Source organism: Pollachius pollachius (assembly GCF_949987615.1).
Source record: "Pollachius pollachius genome assembly, chromosome: 9".
Taxonomy (NCBI): Eukaryota; Metazoa; Chordata; class Actinopteri; order Gadiformes; family Gadidae; genus Pollachius; species Pollachius pollachius.
Window position 1 is genome coordinate 23,147,081 of NC_136942.1, and position 21,826 is coordinate 23,168,906.

Here is a 21,826-nt window from a genome sequence, read left to right on the forward strand (position 1 = left end):
CCAGTCGATCAGTCAGCTACCAGTCAAGCTACCTTATTATTATTATTATTATTATTATTATTATTATTATTATTATTATTATTATCATTATTATTATTATTATTATTATTATTATTATTATTATTATTATTATTATTATTATTATTATTATTATTTTATACTTTTATCATCATACCCCTCCTCTTATCCCTGTCATTCAATAGGATACATTACTTGCACTCTCTCTTTCACTACTGATGTGATTTTGTATTATTTACTGTGTCTTAAATGTCTTGTCTGTCATGTGTGGAGAAAGCCAGCTCACTTAACTGTACACCAAACCTACCTCTGGATATAAATAAAGTTATCTAATCTAATGTAAGGCAGGGGCCGGGGACATGATGGAGGTGCAGTCCAGCTTCACTCCTTCAGGTTCACGTCTCTTCTGCTTCTCGTCAAACCCTCTTTAGGTTCCTGCTTGTAGTTGAACCTCATTGGACCAGAGGATTTTTTCATAATGAGGAATGGGAATTTAAAAGAGGCTCAGATTTAATGATAACTCAAATTACAAACAATGAATGCTATTCATTTGTAAGGACTAGTGTCAAAATGTTGAGTAACATGAATGATGCCCTTGTTGTATAATCCCCATAGTTTATACTGTACTGTTATATGTGTTATACAGTGTTGGCAAAATCTAACCTCAAATAAGAAACTACATAACAATCTGTGACAATATATTTATTTCTTTTTCATGTTTTAAATAACTACAGAGACAAGACAGTTAAGAAAAATGAGAAGACAACATTTTTATTTCTGTTTTAAAATGATTTATGTAGCAACACATTTGTCCCCACAAACACACACACACACACACTCACACGAACACGCACACACACAAACACACAGACAAATCGGTTTAAACTGCAACAATTTATCAGTCGGCAACCAATATGTCCAGTGCTTTTATATACAGGGAAAAGTGACTATTATGTGTGTGTGTGTGTGTGTGTGTGTGTGTGTGTGTGTGTGCATGCACGTATGTCTGCTTACATGTGCCTGCGTGCGTGCATGTGTGGGTTCCCACTTGTACACCTTGGTATCCCTCCTCCTTATAAATACCCACAGGGTAATAGGTCCTCAGTGGCTTCAAGTGTATTATAAAACACACAAACCTAAGTTAACGGGTTCATTTATTGAACATACTGAACGTTGAAACAAAAGGCAACGGGTAACATTAAGGGTACGCCATGTTACAAAGTTACTGAAGTACTGTACATAACAAGTGATGTCACTGAAGCCATGAGGCAGACTACACCACAGTCACAGCCTCCAGTTATATATTATATAAAAAAAATACCTAAGGGAAGGCAAAAGGCCACTGTGATCATCATCCTTCATGAGGTTAAAGCACACATTCTGCTTGGATATAAATGTTTATATATATATATATATATATATATATATATATATATATATATATATATATATATACACATATATATATATATATATATATACAGAGAGAGTGGTTGTCTGCCAGTAGGATCAACTGTAGCCTGATGTTTTCAGTTGCTTAACGCTATCTCTTCTGCAACATGTGTGTGTGAGACCAGCATCATGCTAACGACCTGGTACCCTGATGAGGGTGCTCGCACAGACACCGGGAAGGGGAGGACAGAGAAGAGGATCAATGTGTGTGGGCGTGGTGAAGTGCAGACAGGTACCAGGAAACACCATCAGAGCTGTACATTCCTAACAGAACATAAAGGCACAGCTTGGCAGAAGCATTGCACTTGTTGAATGATTCCGGTGCCAGTTCTCACGATATATATGTTTTAAACTATATATAATATTTTTTTCTTCGTACAAACTACAATATAAACTACATCACAGTCATTTGGTTGATTGATGTGATACGTCAGCGAAAGGGAGGCCGGTTCCTCCGTTCCATCATTCAATTGATTGGCTGCCTTCAGGGAGACTCGGGGAGGGCTGCGTTCACACTTGTCAGCGTGTGATTGGCTGTGAGTGCTCCTGTGTGCTGGTTGGCTACTTGGCCCATCCGGTGGTGGCCTCTCCGTTGATGTAAGCAAATCCAGGGAAATGCTGGGAGTGTTCGTACTCGGAGTTCCTCCGCGGGCCCAGCGGGGTGTAGATGTCACCGGGCGAGGCGTAGCGCGCAGAGTGCATAGGGGGGCCGCTGTAGCAGCTGTTGGCCGGGGACACCTCCGGCCAGCGGGGGGCGCCGGGAGCCGGGTGCAGCCGCGGAGAGCTGCTCATCAGGCAGGACTCCATCCGGGACATGGGGCTGTTGAGAGGGTACTGGAGAACACACACACCATCAGGACCGTACTACCAGAACACACACACCATCAGGACCGTACTATCAGAACACACACACCATCAGGACCGTACTATCAGAACACACACACCGTCAGGACCGTACTATCAGAACACACACACCGTCAGGACCGTGCTATCAGAACACACACACCGTCAGGACCGTGCTATCAGAACACACACACCGTCAGGAGCGAACTATCAGAACGCACACACCGTCAGGAGCGTACTATCAGAACGCACACACCGTCAGGACCGTACTATCAGAACACACACACCGTCAGGACCGTACTATCAGAACACACACACCGTCAGGACCGTACTATCAGAACACACACACCGTCAGGACCGTACTATCAGAACACAAACACCATCAGGACCGTACTATCAGAACACACACACCGTCAGGACCGTACTATCAGAACACACACACCATCAGGACCGTACTATCAGAACACACACACCATCAGGACCGTACTATCAGAACACACACACCATCAGGACCGTACTATCAGAACACACACACCGTCAGGACCGTACTATCAGAACACACACACCGTCAGGACCGTACTATCAGAACACACACACCGTCAGGACCGTACTATCAGAACACACACACCGTCAGGACCGTACTATCAGAACACACACACCGTCAGGACCGTACTACCAGAACACACACACCATCAGGACCGTTCTATCAGAACACACACACCGTCAGGACCGTACTATCAGAACACACACACCATCAGCAGAGGCGGAGCCAGACTTTGTGTACATCCGGGGCTTAGCCCAGAGGGGGGTATGGGGGTCCTCCCCCAAAAAAATCTGAATTTCTAAAACGTGATTTCCTGCATTCTAGTCCATTTTAGGGTGACCTGCTGGACATTGACAAATCCTAAATCTCTGAAATATCAGTGCATTATCATTATCAATTTTATTTTATTTTAATTTAAAATAATCATGATAATGCACAGAAGTATTAAACATATGCACACAAATAAGTACTATATTGTTTTAGAGGTTCGTCCGCATCTGTCACTTTGGTAGAACTCATTTAAAAAGGGGTCAAAGTTCAATGAACGTGGATATGGACGCAAGCTGTAAGTAAACAAGACGGTCTAGCACCCGCCGCGCATCGGTAAAATCGGTAACATGTTGGCTGCTGGTCAAACAGCGAATGCAGCAACGCGATATCTGTACATTTCTTATCTAAATCGTTAATAAAGTTTGAGTTTAAAATAACCGATATGTCAGACATGGATATTTTTTACCGCTTCATGATATTCAGTGGACCTCAACATTTAATTTAAGGTAACATTTGGTAACACACAACACTGTACAATATTGGCTGAGACCGAATCGCAATCAGAAAAACGGATTTCTGACATTTTAAACAACGCTGGTAATCTATTTTTTGTGGAAGGAGTAATTATCATAGCAGCCTAGCTAGCCGAGGCAGGCTAGTTAGCACTAGCACCTGCACTACTGCTCCCGGCCAGCCCGCATCAAGGTGATCTCACTGACCTGAAACATTTGACAGGTCAATGGCAGGGGCTGCTGCTGCTACGGTATCACTGGATGTTGGTTTAGAACAATAATTTCTAATGTCCATGGTAATGTTTGTTACACACCCTGAGGCTACTTTAACAAGACTGCTGAGAGACGTGAATGGTTAGAAAACGTCACGTTGTCCTGGCAACCGTTCTAAACAACCGAACGAGAGATGGCATTTAACACTGCATCTATGTGTTGTTTCTTTCAAAATGAAAATAAATCTATTTCAAGAGGTGAAAATCACTACCAGTCGAAACATGAGGGAACATGTCAGGGTTGTCATAACTTCAAAAGCTTAAAAAAGATCCGGGGCTTTTGACGTGAGATTCGGGGCTTCATTCCCGAAAGCCACCCCCAAGCTCCGCGCATGACCATCAGGACCGTACTATCAGAACACACACACCGTCAGGACCGTACTATCAGAACACACACACCGTCAGGACCGTACTATCAGTACACACACACCGTCAGGACCGTTCTATCAGAACACACACACCGTCAGGACCGTACTATCAGAACACACACACCGTCAGGACCGTACTATCAGAACACACACACCGTCAGGACCGTTCTATCAGAACACACACACCGTCAGGACCGTACTATCAGAACACACACACCGTCAGGACCGTACTATCAGAACACACACACCATCAGGACCGTACTATCAGAACACACACACCATCAGGACCGTACTATCAGAACACACACCATCAGGACCGTACCAGGAGAACACACACACCATCAGGACCGTACTATTAGCAAAGTTAAGCATCACCAGTTCCCAGAAAGTCTACTTTTGACTATTACATTTACATAGTTAGCTTTTCAATGATGACTTTGAAAAGTCCACCACCTATATAGGACCCTGTTATCACCTGTAACCAGTACAACCACACACTGACACATTAATCATTCTATAATGGTAAACCTATATAAATCCCCACATATAATATATTTATTCTTAGTGTTCATGAATTAGTCTTTAGTGAGTCCTGAATAGAGCCTTGTGGGGATGATTTCCGTCATAATCTAAGAGTGATCATTGCACAATATGTGGCACAGTGACTCAAATAGAACACCGGACGCCTCATCCTCTGCAGGGTATTTATGGGAGCAAGGGAAGAGCAGGGCGGTCTAGTTTCCCGTGTGCTTTGTGTTGCCGTGATGACGGTTCACCAACACCATGCACGCTGAATCTGCTTTTCCACTCAACGTTTTAGAAAGTTGGGTGACCTTGTCCATTTTAGCCCACGTCGCCTCACTCTTCAGAGGCGGCACCACCACAAAGCAAAGCCATTGAGCCGGACCTCAGCTCCGACTGCAGGGAAACATGGAAGTGGAACCCTTTCTTAATATAAATAGGAACAGTTGAGACCATTATGAGGAATGGCGACATGGAAAAAGACCATCACCCCAGGTCATAGAGCAGAACATCTGCTTCACACGCAGAAAAGAGACCATTGAATAACAATGTTTTAATCAGGATGGCCCCAGTCGGTGTGCCACTGGGCTCAGACAGAAGAGAAGACCATTGAGGAGCAGGGAGGGGACAGAGCAGGGCTCACGGGGGCCCAAGGCCCACCTTTCACTCTCTGCATCCCTTGGTGGAGGGCCTGGAGACACCGAGGCCTCCTGAGGCCCCTCTATAGCTAACCTCCCCACCCCCAATAGGAGGGCCAGGGGGGCTTGCGAACTCTTGACAGGAAATGATCCCCAGAGAAAGAGAAATTGGTAGGGATTCCGTTTATTCCGATTCACCAGCAGGAAAAGCCATCACCTGCAGCCTCTCAATGTGAGCCCTTGGGGACTGCACATGTCATGCAGAGGGAATAAATGGAGGGAGCTGACACATTACCCTGTGGGTACCACTGACCTGTGCAGGTGAGCGCGTGTAGGGAGAGTAGTGCAGAGGGGCTGGGATGCCTGGCTCGTGGGTTAGACTCGGGTATTGACTCTGGATGGAGTGAGGATGTTGATTGGCGTAGCTTCCGTAATTGTAGGTGCCAGTGTACCTACAAAAAACACACACATATGACGCATCTGCAGACCCAAAAGACAAAGTAGATGCTTATACACACTCACACTATGCCATACTAACACAAACTCACACTATACCATACTAACACAAACTCACACTATACCGTGCTAACACACACTCACTCTATACCATGCTAGCACACACTCACTCTATACCATGCTAGCACACACTCACTCTATACCATGCTAACTTGTTGAACCATAGACCAGACATGTCTCTGGGAGGGGCGACATCGTTGTGTTGTGTCTCATGTCGTTGTGTTGTGTCTCATGTCGTGTTGTGTCTTATGTCGTTGTTTCTCATGTTGTTGTGTTGGGTCTCATGTCGTTGTGTTGTGTCTCATGTCGCTGTATTGTGTCTCATGTCGTTGTGTTGTGTCTCATGTCGCTGTATTGTGTCTCATGTCGTTGTGTTGTGTCTCAAGTCGTTGTGTTTTGTCTCATGTTGTTGTGTTGTGTCTCATGGTGTTGTGTTGTGTCTCATGTCGTTGTGGTGTGTCTCATGTCGCTGTATTGTGTCTTATGTCGTTGTGTTGTGTTTCATGTCCTTGTGTTGTGTCTCATGTTGTGGTGTTGTGTTTCATGTCCTTGTGTTGTGTCTCATGTCCTTGTGTAATGTCTCATGTCCTTGTGTCTCATGTTGTGGTGTTGTATCTCATGTCGTTTTGTTGCGTCTCATGTCGTTGTGTTGTGTCTCATGTCGTTGTGTTGTGTCTCATGGCGTGGTGTTGTGTCTCATGGCGTTGTGTTGTGTCTCATGGCGTTGTGTTGTGTCTCATGTCGTGGCGTCTCATGTCGTGGTGTTGTGTCTCATGTCGTTGTGTCTCACGTCGTGGTGTCTCATGTCATTGTGTTGTGTCTCATGGCGTTGTGTTGTGTCTCATGGCGTGGTGTTTTGTCTCATGGCATTGTGTTGTGTCTCATGTCGTTGTGTCTCATGTCGTGGTGTTGTGTTTCATGTCGTTGTGTCTCATGGCGTTGTGTTGTGTCTCATGTCGTTGTGTCTCATGTCGTTGTGTTGTGTCTCATGTCGTGGTGTCTCATGGCGTTGTGTTGTGTCTCATGTCGTTGTGTCTCATGTCGTTGTGTTGTGTCTCATGTCGTGGTGTTGTGTCTCATGTCGTTGAGTCTCATGTCGTGGTGTCTAATGGCGTTGTGTTGTGTCTCACGTCGTGGTGTCTCACGGCGTTGTGTTGTGTCTCATGTCGTGGTGTTGTGTCTCATGTCGTGGTGTCTCACGTCGTGGTGTCTCATGTCATGGTGTTGTGTCTCATGTCGTTGAGTCTCATGTCGTGCTGTTGTGTCTCATGTCGTTGTGTCTCACGTCGTGGTGTCTCACGGCGTTGTGTTCTGTCTCACGTCGTGGCGTTGTGTCTCATGTCGTGGTGTTGTGTCTCACGTCGTGGTGTCTCATGTCGTGGTGTCTAATGGCGTTGTGCTGTGTCTCACGTCGTGGTGTCTCACGGCGTTGTGTTGTGTCTCACGTCGTTGTGTCTCATGTCGTTGTGTTGTGTCTCACGTCGTGGTGTCTCACGGCGTTGTGCTGTGTCTCATGTCGTGGTGTCTCACGGCGTTGTGTTGTGTCTCATGTCGTGGTGTTGTGTCTCATGTCGTGGTGTCTAATGGCGTTGTGCTGTGTCTCACGTCGTGGTGTCTCACGGCGTTGTGTTGTGTCTCACGTCGTTGTGTCTCATGTCGTTGTGTTGTGTCTCACGTCGTGGTGTCTCACGGCGTTGTGCTGTGTCTCATGTCGTGGTGTCTCACGGCGTTGTGCTGTGTCTCATGTCGTGGTGTCTCACGGCGTTGTGTTGTGTCTCATGTCGTGGTGTCTCATGTCGTTGTGTCTCATGTCGTGGTGTTGTGTCTCATGTCGTGGTGTCTCACGTCGTGGTGTTGTGTCTCACGTCGTGTTGTCTCACGTCGTGGAGTTGTGTCTCACGTCGTGGTGTCTCACGTCGTGGTATTGTGTCTCACGTCGTGGTGTCTCACGTCGTGGTGTTGTGTCTCACGTCGTGGTGTCTCACGTCGTGGTGTTGTGTCTCACGTCGTGGTGTCTCACGGCGTTGTGCTGTGTCTCATGTCGTGGTGTCTCACGGCGTTGTGTTGTGTCTCATGTCGTGGTGTTGTGTCTCATGTCGTGGTGTCTAATGGCGTTGTGCTGTGTCTCACGTCGTGGTGTCTCACGGCGTTGTGCTGTGTCTCACGTCCTGGTGTCTCATGTCGTTGTGCTGTGTCTCACGTCGTGGTGTCTCACGGCGTTGTGCTGTGTCTCACGTCGTGGTGTCTCATGTCGTTGTGTCTCACGTCGTGGTGTCTCACGGCGTTGTGCTGTGTCTCACGTCGTTGTGTCTCATGTCGTTGTGTTGTGTCTCACGTCGTGGTGTCTCACGGCGTTGTGTTGTGTCTCACGTCGTGGTGTCTCATGTCGTTGTGTTGTGTCTCACGTCGTGGTGCTGTGTCTCACATCGTGGTGTCTCATGTCGTTGTGTCTCATGTCGTGGTGTTGTGTCTCATGTCGTTGAGTCTCATGTCGTTGTGTCTCATGTCGTGGTGTTGTGTCTCATGTCGTGGTGTCTCACGTCGTGGTGTTGTGTCTCACGTCGTGGTGTCTCACGGCGTTGTGCTGTGTCTCACGTCGTGGTGTCTCACGTCGTGGTGTCTCATGTCGTTGTGTTGTGTCTCACGGCGTTGTGCTTTGTCTCATGTCGTGGGGTACACCCTGCTCACCCGTGCTCCTCTCTGTGTGTGTAGACGGGGGGCGTCCGCTGGGATGTGGAGGTGGTGGGAGGCACGGGGGCTCCGCTGCGTACGCAGGGAGGCTGTGTGTCGCCGTGGGGGGGGGAGCCGCCTGACGTTGTCACTGTGTATGTAAGGGACCAGGTATATGACTGAACAGCGCCTGCTAGACATATATACACACACACACACACACACACACACACAGACAGAAGGATTGGCAAAAGCAAACCCACGTGTGGTGTCTCCAGTACCAGCATTTACAACAAATCACAGTCAAGGGTGCCAGACTCCCTCCGGAGTGATACACGGTAAGGTACGGTATTCAGCATTAAGTATTTAACCTCCAATACATGGGAACTCTTTAAAAATATCCAAAACAGCCAATGACTTTCATGAATAAATATATATGTATTAAAAATAACAGCAGCAGCTAAACATCATGTGCAACAGCCGTGTTGTAGTAATAGGATGGCTATAGGACTGTCTCAGCGACCGGAGCTGGGGTCACAGGCTTCGAACCCCACGTGTAGTGCTTTGGGTTTGGTCTTACCTGTGGTTGCCGGGACAGCGGTGTACTCGGGGGACGGGGGTTCTGTCGGGGAGCAGGTAGGGGGGGCGTCCACCGAGGGGACTGAGCGGGTCGGGGAGTAGGGCACGGGGGATATGGGAGGGGGCGTGGTCTCGGTGATCATGACCTCCTCCACGTCTGCTGACGAAGAACACATGAGGGGGGAGAACCGTCAGTGAATACCGGTGGTACCGGAGCAGGCCCAGAGTAAGGCCCTGCCCTGGAGTGGGAACAGGGGGCCCATCGTCACGGGGCGCTTCGTGTTGCTGTGCAGGTTATGCATGCATTGGGAAAGAGATGGATCGTTCCTCCCTTCAGTACCACACAGGTTGTTGTCTGGTGTTCTGGTGTGTGCTACGCAATGCACCGCTAATTCATTATAAGAAAGGTACTGTCTCATCTAAAAAGGAAAGGACAAAGTATCTTCAGATACTAGCCAGTGGAACAATATGTCGGTTGAACATCGTGAGCCAAATAGGAAATATCACTTTACAGCCCAATGGTAAGAGATCATCTGGCAACAGTTGATTTGTTTCAAAACTGAAGCTGCATAAGAGGGACCGGAGTAAGACAGGTAGTCTCACCTGTACTTCCCTCAGCCTTCATAGCTCTGACCAGTTCACTGGCTCTCTCCTGACAGTGAAGGGACTCCAGGAGGTAGAGCACGTAGTCATCGAACATGAGATGGATCAGGTGGAAGGACCCTGCACACACACACACACACACACACAAGATGGGAAAAATTTGGATTAGGTTGTTGTTTGAGAAGCGATGTTGTCTGAGAAGTTAGTTGTAGTACCGACTAAATGAGAATGGAACTACAACTAGCTACTTCATGAGAAAAGCATTGGGCCTGTGGTCTAAACATCCACTCCTTCATTTTGAGTGTCAGCCCATCACACCATGGCCCAATCTCTCCTGAGTCCTTTTTAAGAATCTTGAATAAATGCAAAACAAAAAGATCTTATTGATGATATAATTTCATGCAACACTACGTGATATACACAGTTGTCAAAAGAGGCCAATGGGATTGCTTTCTGGTATGAAATCAATCAAAGATATGACAGTTGACCCCCAGGTCACTCAGAGAGGAGGCCATTGTTGTATGGATAGGAAGCATCCCCCTACACTGTAACTTCATTCTGCTCTTCCAGCGCATAACAACACTGGTGGCTGTTAGGAGAATGGAGGTTCGAGTTCCGGCTCGTAAAAAGACCTCAATGCTTGATGAGGGGAGGCTGGCCTTAGTTAATTTGCTGTTTTTCACAGAGAATGTGGGTTATCAAAACACTGAGACCAGCTGTGTCTTTCATATTCACAGACAGGGTGAAAAGGGCAAGGGGGAAGGGAAGCCATTTGATTTGGTTTGTTTTCTGGTTTGTTTATGGCCCCTAACCTTTTCTTAAACCTTGGCGATGCAATGGGACGGACTGGAGCACCAGGATAGGTTTCACTTGGTGTTCCTCAATACACATCTTTGAGGAATGGAAACGGCACTAGAATGAGACTTTTTACACGTTGTACGCGCTGATCTGGCCTGTCCCCTGTAAGTTCAAGCACTCTGGAGCTGTTGGTCACTCACCAAAACTGGGTGCGCTGTGAAGGGTCATGTCCCGGATGACTCTGGTCCCAAAGCACGACCACATCAGCAGGAACTGTTGGGCCACCTTCTTCAGGCACCCTGGCCTCTTGCCTGCCACCTAAGAGGAGCCATTTCCATGAGAAAGAGAGGGGAGGGGTTAGGACAACAGGGTAGTATTAACCCCAAAGTATAAAAACATGTCAACAAGTCAACTCTTTAATTTGCAACTGGGGACTCGGCTTCCCATTGAACCATTGTATGGCCTGGCCCAGAAGTTGCCACGGCAACCAGGTTTTACAAGCCCGTATCTGGCAGATAATGGAAAGCAATGGGAAGCTTTAAGACATCATTAAGGGACGGGTCGTGGGGGAAGGAGTGTCTGTCAGGAACGCAGGAAGAGGCAAATGGGTCATGACGGAGATTATTTTTTTTTTTAAACAAATTAATGTTTAGGTATAAAGTCAGACGTTAAAAATGGAAAGGTAACTTTCTGGCTGCGAGCATGGTAAAAAATAAAAGGTTCATTTCACATTTACCACATGCATACACACACACACGCTCACCCATCATCACCAACATCCTCCACAGCTAGGTAAAACCAGTAAGAGGTAAAACCAGTAAGAGGTAAGGCCTGACCTTTACGACGCAGCGGTCCACCATGGAGTCCAGCCACTCGATGTATGCCTCAATGGGGGTCTGCTCCTCCAGCAGACGGTCAAACTCCTGATACACTGCAGAGAGAGGGGGGGGAGGGAGAGAGAGAGACATAGAGACAGAGAGAGAGAGAGACAGAGAGACAGAGAGAGAGAGAGAGAGAGAGACAGAGAGAGAGACATAGAGACAGAGAGAGAGAGACAGAGAGAGAGAGACATAGAGACAGAGAGAGAGAGACAGAGAGACACAGAGAGAGAGAGAGAGAGAGAGAGGATGATGAGAGCCTTCCTTAATATCCTCAACATAGATCCATGTTCTCCTAAGCTCTTTCTGGCCTCTCGGTCCCTGGGAGACGATGACCACTTTAGAAGGTAATGATCAAGTGATCCATGCTATTAGAACTGACCTAAACATGTTCTAGTGTCATTTGCCAGCAACAACTCCTACTTATGGCTGACCTCTGACCCCATGGGCCTGGCATGCTGTGGTAGGCTGGAGTGAAAGTGAGGAGCCGGGTGGGGTCGGGGGAAGTGTGAACGTATTTAACCTCTTTTGATCTCTATCACTAATGGTTGACTCTGCCGGCCGTGGGAATGATGCCTCTTCCGTCCGCGGGGTTAGGGTTAGGGTTAGACTCAGACGACACGCTGCGGACCGACAGATAAACACTCCTCATCTCGCATCGGTGTTGAACCAAGCTGACAATCACACACACACACACAGTCACACACACACACACGCGCTTACAGTGAATAATGAGCCGCCTCTGGTCCTCTTTGGAGTCTTCCATGGTATAAAGTGTTTGCTTGGTGATGCTGTTAAGGTCCACGTTCCTCCAGTCCTCCAGCATCTGGAAGGTGATGTCAGCGCTGTGGATCACCGTCCGCGACGCCTGGGCACATCAACATGACCTCTATAGGTTACTCCAATACATTACCTCTAAAGATTACTCTGTACATTACCTCTAAAGGTTACTCTATGCATAACCTCTAAAGGTTACTCTATACATAACCTCTATAGGTTACTCTATACATTACCTCTATAGGTTACTCTATACATTACCTCTATAGGTTACTCCAATGCTTTACATCTAAAGATTACTCTGTACATTACCTCTAAAGGTTACTCTATACATAACCTCTATAGGTTACTCTATACATTACCTCTATAGGTTACTCCAATGCATTACCGCTAAAGATTACTCTGTACATTACCTCTATAGGTTACTCTATACATTACTTCTATAGGTTACTTCAATGCATTACCGCTAAAGATTACTCTGTACATTACCTCTATAGGTTACTCTATACATTAGATCTATAGGCTACTCCTATAGGTTAATAATATACATTACCTCTATAGGTTATTTATATAGGTCACTCCAATACATGCCCTCTATAGGTTACTCTATACATACCCTCTATAGGCTACTCTATACATTACCTCTATAGGTTACTCCTATATATATATATATATATATATATTTTTTTTTTCTATATATTAAAGGGGACATATTATGAAAACAACACTTTTGCTGGGATTTGGGGTGGTGTTTTGGATCTCTGCTGCCACACGCATACAAACTTTGAAGAAAGTCTGTACATGATTTTTTGACTGAGAGATGCATTTCTGAAAGTACCCCGCCTACAGTTACCATACGAGCGAGTCAGTTTCGGCGCCGCCTCCTACGTAGGAAGAGGTTGAATGTTACCTCCCACTTCCCTACTCCCCTCCAATCAGAGCATAGCTAAGATTTTGCTTCGGCTGCCGGACTGCCGCCGAAGCTTCGGTGTCAGTCCGGCAGCTCCGGCGCGGGGAGCTCGGCGGCTGTCTGACAGCTCAGCTCCCGGAGTACAATCCCTTTCTCCTCCATGTCGCGGTTCATGGGCTTCGGAGAGTCACAGCCAAAGTTCCTTCCCCCCAATTCTTCTCAACCATGGCCGAGATATCCCCCACTACGAGTCTTTACTTGTTGTGGAAGTACCAGAGACGTCAGACGCAGTCTTTATGATTCATAATACCATCCGAGGCACACACAGAGCTTTTGGCCATGAAATTAGATACATTATATAAATACCTATATATCATATATTATTATTATTATTATTATTATTATTATTATTATATTATATTATATTATATTATATTATATTATATTATATAGATCTAGAGCTCCAGGAGTCCGCAAACAGCAATAATCCCTTCGCCTCCATGTTGTGGTTCACTCTGACAGCTCATTGGTCAATGGGCAGCAGCTCATTTGCATTAAAGCTACAGACACCAGAAACAGCGCATTCTGAAGGGACTGGAACAGAGGGGAATAGCGGTAGGCACGATTTTTTTTTCCTAAAAGCTATTTCCAGCAAACAGCTTCAAAAACATGTTTTCTGGAACTCAAATACTATGTTTACTTGTTGGGAAAACACCATAATACCATAATAATAACACCATAGTCTTCTTTAAAGTCACTACTTCTGTCTATTACTTCCATATATTACTTCTATATAGAACTACAATATACTACTTTTAAATATAACTTATATATATATTATTCAACACATTACTTGGGTAACATTAATAATATTAGTAATTATACCTGACAGAGATGGTTTAATGATGTTTGTCGCTTGAGAATCTGTGAGAATCTTCTAGATACTGGAAACAAATGTACATCATTAGAATAGTGACAATATGAATATTGTACATCATGAGAATAGTGATAATATTAATATTGTACACCTTAGAATAATGATAATAGTAACATTGTACATCATTAGAATAGTGATAATGTTAATATTGTACTTCATTAGAATAGCGATGTTTCAGTACTATGGAATAATACTTTTCATTAAAGATTAGCCGCGTCTCCAGACGGCGAGAGTCTTACGGTCAAACTTGATGTTCCTCAGGTTGTCTGGGAGGTTGTGAAGTGCTACTTTCAGCCACTCGTCCAACTGTTTGGCAAATTTTCTAATGACCTGAGTCAAACTGAGCACATCACGGTACATAGTGTTAAGGCATTGATCAAGGAGGGCTGCAGAAGCCTGATTAACCATTTTCAGTCCCCTGATTAAAGCCCCAGACCTCTGATCCCACCAATACAATACGCAGAGTTTGATCTGATTTTACATAGAAACCTTAATATTTGTCTAAAACAGATGAATCTGATCTACTGTCAATATTTATAAAATTTGTAAGTAAATGTAGATGTAAATATACCCAGGTAAATGTAGAACATAAGGGAAATGTTCATTGTTTCAAAAAGAAAAAAATACTGAGTATAAGCTAATGCGTATTGGCTAATGAGCATTGGCTTATGAGTATAGGCTAATGAGCATAGCGTAATGAGTATAGTCTAATGTGTATAGGCCCAACTACTGAATATAGGCTAATGCGTATAAGCTAATGAGTATAGGCTCAACCACTGAGTCTAGGCTAACGAGTCTAGGCTAACGATTCTGTACTAATGAGTGTAGGCTTATTCAGCAGGTCTGCTCACCTGTCGGGCAGGGCCTGGAGGACGGTGGGCATGAGGACCCCAGAGATGGCCTTGTAGAGGATGGAGTCGCAGACGCCCACGATGTTGACCACGGTGGCAGACCCCAGGACGGGCAGCATGTGGGGGGGCATGCCCTGCCAGAAGTGCAGCAGGAAGCTCTGGACCTGAAGGAAGTAGCAGCACAGTCAGTCCTCTAGTCGGGTCGTCATCACCACAGGCTCACCTGCTTATTAAACCTATTCATTTCGTCTGCGCATTCTTCTTTTTGTAAACGTGATGAGTTGAGGCATGAGTTAAAAAGCCATTGAACACAGTGAACCTTGCCTCGTCAAAATTGGCACGGATGACGGTGTCCAGTATCCTCTGGCAGTGCGTTCTGTACATCATGATGAAGGTGGACACCTTCGGGAGTGAACACCAGTTTAATGCAACGTCGTTACATCATCGCTCTATCTGGGACATGCGAAAACACCATACGAAAACAAGGTAATAAATCTTCTAACAAAAGCATTGAACTCATAAATACCTGGTGCAAGTCTAGGGTATATAAAGCAAACTTTGTGGATCAACAACACACAAACCATTTAGAATCTGCCCCCGCCCCCTTAAGGCTGGACAGCTAGCTCATGTCCTTTGTCCACTGCTGGATCTTATTATCTGGCCCAAAGATTAAGAGTTACTGAGGAGCCAGCATATAAATCTTCACAGGCCTCCTCTAAATCCAACTAGGAGGACTCTGGGAGAGATAAAAGACAAGAGCCAGGGGGGGTGGAGAGATGGTAGAGGAGGAGGAGGAGGAGGAGGAGGAGGAGGAGGAGGAGCAGGGGGAGGAGGAGGAGGAAGAGGAGGAGGAGGAGGAGGAGGAGCAGGAGGAAGAGGAGGAGGAGGGCTGTGAGGATGGACTTTTAAAAGTCCTAGTTACCTTGTCCTCTGGCAGGCTAGTTGGCAAATTTAGGTCTTTGACATTTGGAAAGTCTGGAAGGAGGGTCCCGAGCTTGGAGCGGGGGGAGTAGGCCACCGTCTGCTTGGTGACCTCTTTCTTCCCTGTTTCGTTCACCCACGCCGCACCCTTCTTAGAGTACATCACGTCATAGTACTGGGAGCTTTCCTTCACCGCAATACCGTAATAATGGTACCTAATGACGAAGAACAGAAAGCACATTTAAGACTGACCAAAGTTGAGCAGGGAGTTCCTCGGACATCTGTTCTTAAACTGGGATATATCTGAGTTCTGAAAGTGTTCCCGGAGAAGACCAGTAACAACACTCACATGGCAGCCCTCAATGCCATTTTCTTTTATGAGAAATTAACTACACGGAAACTCCATCAACGAATGTAGATGTCTTCATTTCCAATGAAGACAAATGAGCCCAAGTTTAGGGTCATTTAACTGATGAAGGGCATCCTTAGCGTCTTCTTCTACCTCTCGGTGACCAGAGAACAGGAGTAGGGTCTTACTTGGACTGGCCTCGTGTTCCCAGTCTTCTGGTGGTCAGTTGGGGAAACTGTTGTCTTATAATCTGTTAAAGAAGGAGAGAGTTATATTCAGTGTTTTGGAAACATTAGACGGGCACGATTATTTTATTAATTATCTGGCGAAACAATGTCTTGATTTGATTTTGTCTTTAGAATACATATTTTTTGCTTGTTTAACATTTGTTATTTTTGGTCCTTTGTGTATGTATCGAACTATGCGTATAAATGCAAACATCGTTTTGCATGCATTTGTGTATTTAAAGACCATCTATATTTAATGTAGTTGAGACATTACTTTTTATTATCCATTTCACAAAAAAAACTTCCTTACAAGGGCCATTTTGTTGGTTTACTTCTTTCTCTTTCTTACTCTCTCTGTCTCTCTGTCTGTCTGTCTCTCTCTCTCTGTCTCTCTCTCTCTCTCTCTCTCTCTCTCTCTCTCTCTCTCTCTCTCTCTCTCTCTCTCTCTCTCTCTCTCTCTCTCTACCACTCCCTTCTTCTATTATCCTCTCTTTTTTTGTCTAAAGAGATTGGCTCCTTGGTCCAACTCCCGGTGCAGAAACTTTAGCAAACAGTGTAGCTCTCCATTGTGTGGGATGAAAAAAGAGGCCAAGCTGTGAAGTTTCTGTCAGGGCCCGCTTGATAAATGAGCAGACAGGGAGGCAGCTCGGCCCTCTCCCCTTGTTTTGTCCTGAATCAATGAAGCCTTCCTAAAGGACGCCCCACACTGCTCCCGCCACTGATCTAACATTCCGCAACATCTCACCCTTCCAAATTTCCTTTAATTACACATTAATCCAGGCCCCTTCTCTTTTTCAATATCTTCCGACAGGAGCTGTGAAGGGGGTGGGTTGAGTCGGGGGGTTAGGGCAGGGGGCTGGGGGCAGGGGGAAGGTAGATTGAGGAACTGCTCCGGGTTGTGGGAAAGGGTTTTAGCTATAGAGCGTAGATTCGGTGGTTCCAAGGGGAAGTCATTGTGGAATCTTCCTGAAGTTTGCGAAGCTTGGTGTGAGTTAAAAACGTAAAAAAATAAAAACATAACAACTGTAATAAATTCCCCTTAAATTTCCAAAACTATTGTTTTTCTGTTTGAAACTGTGTTGTTACGTTTCATTACATTATACTCTGCTGGCTGTAATTCTGTGTAAAGATTGTAAAGATTTCCGGACGCCATTTTGCTTTTGAACAGAACCTTGACCGTATCTGAACTTGCGCCAAATAAAAAACATATCTGAATCCCAGATGGCCAAAAACAAAGTTTTGCCTCTTGTGAAGAATTGTGAAAACACAACTTTAAAAACATCTTTATGTTTTCAAAGCGTAATGCAGCAAAGGGTAACGTGGAATTCTACCTTTCCGAAGCTCGCGGCGTTGACCGGCTGCGTGTCCTGCTTCTCCGAGAAGTCGAGGTAGTGCATATACAGAGCGCTGCGGGGAATACACACTCCTTCAGCTATCTCATAGTTCTCCTCCAGCCTGCAAATAAAGATTGGAACTTTTTTTTTATCACTATATAAAATGATCCCTCTTCTCTTAGTTTTTAAACTGAAAATAATAAAGACAAATGTGCATGATTGTTCAACTGAAAATTGCATAAACATTGTATAAATATTGAATAACTATATATGAATTAAAACATGCAAGCCAGACTAAGCATTAACATATGTTATGATATCACAGTATTGAATAATTTAAATGTTCTCTTATTTTGCAGTGGTTGATCAGAGCTGGACTTCATATATATATTATGAAGTTTGTATTTCATTCATTATTTTATTCATTATAATATTTAAAATACAACAATAGTAGAACGTGATATATTAGTAAATATCTAATTTTAGTGTTGTGTTATAAATTCATTATAAATGTGTGTAAGTATTTTTACTAAGTCATTTATATTATTGATATTATATATATATATAATTGTAGTTGCAAGTAAGTTTTTTCTTAGTGTAATCTTATTCTGGTGACCCTCTGCTGGGCCCCATTGAAAAACACAAGATGACAATAAGTCAAGAATGAACAAAGGTTAATAAATAAATACATTTGAATACTAACTATGTGTGCCACATACGCTGATGATACATGACACCTCAATACATTCATCACCCTTACCCTAACCCTTTATTTATTATTAGATAAATCTCTGAGGAAAAAAGATTCTGACCACTGCAGTGTAGCCGGTGTCGAATGGGGTTTTGAAGCTCTGTTATTTTCTTTTTCTTCATCTGTAAAATAAAAGCATGTATATTTTATTGATCGTGCCAATCTGTCACAGAAAAGTGAATTACAAAATGACAGCTCAGTCATGATTTACAAGTGGCTTTAAGAAAGACGATCTCCACCAGAAATAGCTGCGGTTCTTAAATATACACTTAACATGTTTTACTGCATGTCAACAAACAATATAAACAATATCAATAAACTGTACGATGAGCGAAAAAAGAGGAACACGCATTCAATTCAAATCAACTGAATTCAATTTTGCATCAATTCCCTGAAGGCCCCAGGCCACCAAATCATTAACCGGTCATGCTGTGAGGAGATCCTTACGTTCATCTGTGGACATGTTCCCCAGGGACGTGGGACTGGAATAGCGTTTACTCTCACTTTCATTGAGACATCTTTCAATCCAGCTCTCTACAAACACATGGAAAATTACCGCTTAAGTAACACACAGAGGTAAACAATTCATGGCTGTAAAATGAAGGGTGGCGACTCGATGATGACCTTGTCTTACAGATAGTTCTGTGTATACATCAGGTTCCTCTAAAGAGAACAGGGGTCGCTTCTAAAAATAGTGTTTAATATATTACTCTCAATAGAAAAAGGGTCACACAGTGTAAATTACTGTGGATTCTTTAATAGTCCCTGATTGGACAGGCCTGCATGACAACAATCACTTGTATGGGGACAACAGCAGCTATGGGTCTATTTAACATGTTTTCACTAAAACCACAGGAATCCTGGATTGTTGCTTTGGGGTGGTGGGAGTCGGGCAGGGGGGGGGGACTACAACCGAACAAACTTATAGAGTCCAAAAGAAAGTGCACACATTGCTGGACCAGTCTGGCGGAATAGAACCCATTGTCCTGTTTTAATATCTACTCAGAAAGCTCAACTGGTGTCCAATTATCAGACAGGGCAGTGGGTGCCCTGCCGATTTAAAGAAAATCTAACTGGTTTCTACCTTAGCTTAAACCTATGTTCTTTATTCTTAGGTTTAGTACGTCAAAATAGACCTACACGTTTTAAAACATGGATGATTTCCATAATGATGATGATGAGGCTTTGAATTTCAAGTTTCAGATTTTCCTTTTTGTTGGAGTCAAAGTTCAAATGAAATGCTGATGAGAATATGGATCGACACTCAAATTCCTTTTAAACAGCAGCTAAGCGACAGGTAAGCCTATGATGTCTGTAATCGCATTGAAGGACTCAGTAGCTAAAAGCACTTAAGCAGTGTCACCCCCACGCCCAGAGACGGAAAAAGATCTCATCATATTTAGAAGTCAAGTAAATCCTTCTTTTCTACAAGCTAACAGACGACATCGCCATGGAAGCCGTTGCCAGGAGAGCTGGCAGAGTGAGCTGTTTAGTCTGGTCACAGTGGGATTTACAGAGAAGCTCATAGAAATAGGAACGTTTAAGAGACTCCTGACTCAAGATAAAAAATATATACCTTGATTTGAGGCACGTGTGCGTAGAAAAAGCCTTAAAGATGCTCTGTGTAACTTTAGGCGAACACAGAAACACCCGTGCTCTGCTCTGAATCAGCATCACATTTTACAGTTGACTTGGCCTTTTTTTTTTTTTACGGATGCATTACATTTCCATCATTTATTTAGAATAATTCTAAAAAGCTTGTCAATAGGAGATGTAATTAAAATAACTGTGGGCAGACCTCTTATCAACAGCCATTTGGAATACAGATATTTCTGTTATTGTTTTTACATGCCTCCATGTATTTTCTTCAGAGAATTTCCAGGAGGAAAACGCAAATAAATAAGCCTTCTTATTCTTCAAAATAATCTCTTCTGCTTTAAATCTGTTTTTAGAGCAACTTCGAAGCCAAACCGGTTTGTTTTAAATGTTTGTATGAAATTATTTTATCATCTAAACTACTTTAGGTTATCGATATATGTTGATATATTTTGCTATATACTCTTTATATTTTTTTATATTATTATAAGATCAGTGCTTGATCTCTCATGATTAAAATAGATTATTTAGTGCTGACATGTTTCTGAGAAACGTTTATCAGTTTATTCCACCAATGCGCCTCCAAAGAGCCTGTGATTTTACTCCTAGGCCTAATCCGGCCTCACAGAGGAACCAGGGATCTAAATAATTAGATGAAATCCAATCAACAAGTGAAAGGACAAGCTGTCTACACTCTGCACTAGCCCAACATATAAGATTGTCAAGTTATAAAAAAAAGAAAACTGATGACTCCAGTTGCACATTATTAATGTAATAAATTATATCTTTAACAATTCCTAAACATAAATGCTACATCTACAATAACCTGCTCTTAATCCCATTTTGGAGATTTAATTGTTAAACTACTATACAATGAGACAACTACCATTGTCACATTGTTTAAATCTTTACGCTTGATTGCATTGATCTGATAAATAGTTGTGTAGTTTGTCTGATCATCTGATTACCAGAGCATGTTAAACAGCAGGTGTATTACTGTTTAAGGATTGTCATCACTTGAATCCGCTTTGAAGGATATATATTTTTTTGTGTCTGTGAATTATCTAAGAGATGAGACCTAAGCAGGCGTCAGACCAGCATATGTGACGAACTAACTTAATGAAAACAATTCAGTTCCAGCGAGCTCAGCGTGCCAAGTCAAAAAAAATCCACTAACATCCATTTTGCATAAAATTTAAATATAATTACCCTAGGCAATATCTACAGTTTGACATCCCCTGAAGGGTCCAGCAGCAGATATTTGAGTTAAATATTCACTTTTACAGAAGTTTTCCCTCCCATCCAGGCAATGTAACACAAAGTGGTGAGTGAGAGAGTCACAGAAAGAGAGAGATAGAGAGAGTCATAGAAAGAGAGAGAGAGAGAGAGAGAGAGTGTCACAGAAAGAGAGAGAGAGAGAAAGTCACAGAGAGAGGATCAAAGAAAGTGAGAGGGAGAGAGTCACAGAGAGTCACAAAGAGAAAGAGTGACAGAAATAGAGAGAATCCTAGAAAGAGAGAGTCATAGAAAGAGAGTGAGAGAGTCACAGAGAGAGAAGGGAGAGTCACAGAGAGAGAGAGGTAGAGAGAGAAGGACTAACCTGTGGAATCCATATCAGGCTCCTCCAGTGGCTCACAATGCATCCTCTTCCCATCAAAGACACGGGCTCTTCCAAGAAAATGGCTTCGTG

The 21,826-nt window shown here is 43.9% G+C and overlaps 1 protein-coding gene across 3 annotated transcripts; it reads right to left on the reverse strand.

Moving 5' to 3' along the window:
* Window positions 1-2,031: 2,031 nt before the first annotated feature.
* Window positions 2,032-21,779, reverse strand: rfx4 (regulatory factor X, 4; the record flags this gene model as incomplete). Of its 3 annotated transcripts, none has more annotated exons than XM_079743721.1 (18): window positions 2,032-2,304; window positions 5,753-5,891; window positions 8,644-8,815; window positions 9,206-9,364; window positions 9,808-9,927; window positions 10,806-10,923; window positions 11,442-11,536; window positions 12,207-12,351; window positions 14,056-14,114; window positions 14,347-14,447; window positions 14,959-15,122; window positions 15,283-15,360; window positions 15,881-16,094; window positions 16,417-16,478; window positions 17,787-17,910; window positions 18,602-18,662; window positions 18,988-19,074; window positions 21,737-21,779. In XM_079743721.1, the coding sequence occupies 18 exons, from the start codon at window positions 21,777-21,779 to the stop codon at window positions 2,032-2,034; spliced, it is 2,214 nt and encodes a 737-aa protein (XP_079599847.1). The 3 variants fall into 3 exon arrangements, with proteins under 3 accessions (XP_079599847.1, XP_079599846.1, XP_079599845.1); XM_079743720.1 differs by having other exon boundaries at window positions 8,644-8,818; XM_079743719.1 differs by having other exon boundaries at window positions 9,206-9,361; window positions 9,796-9,927.
* Window positions 21,780-21,826: the final 47 nt, after the last annotated feature.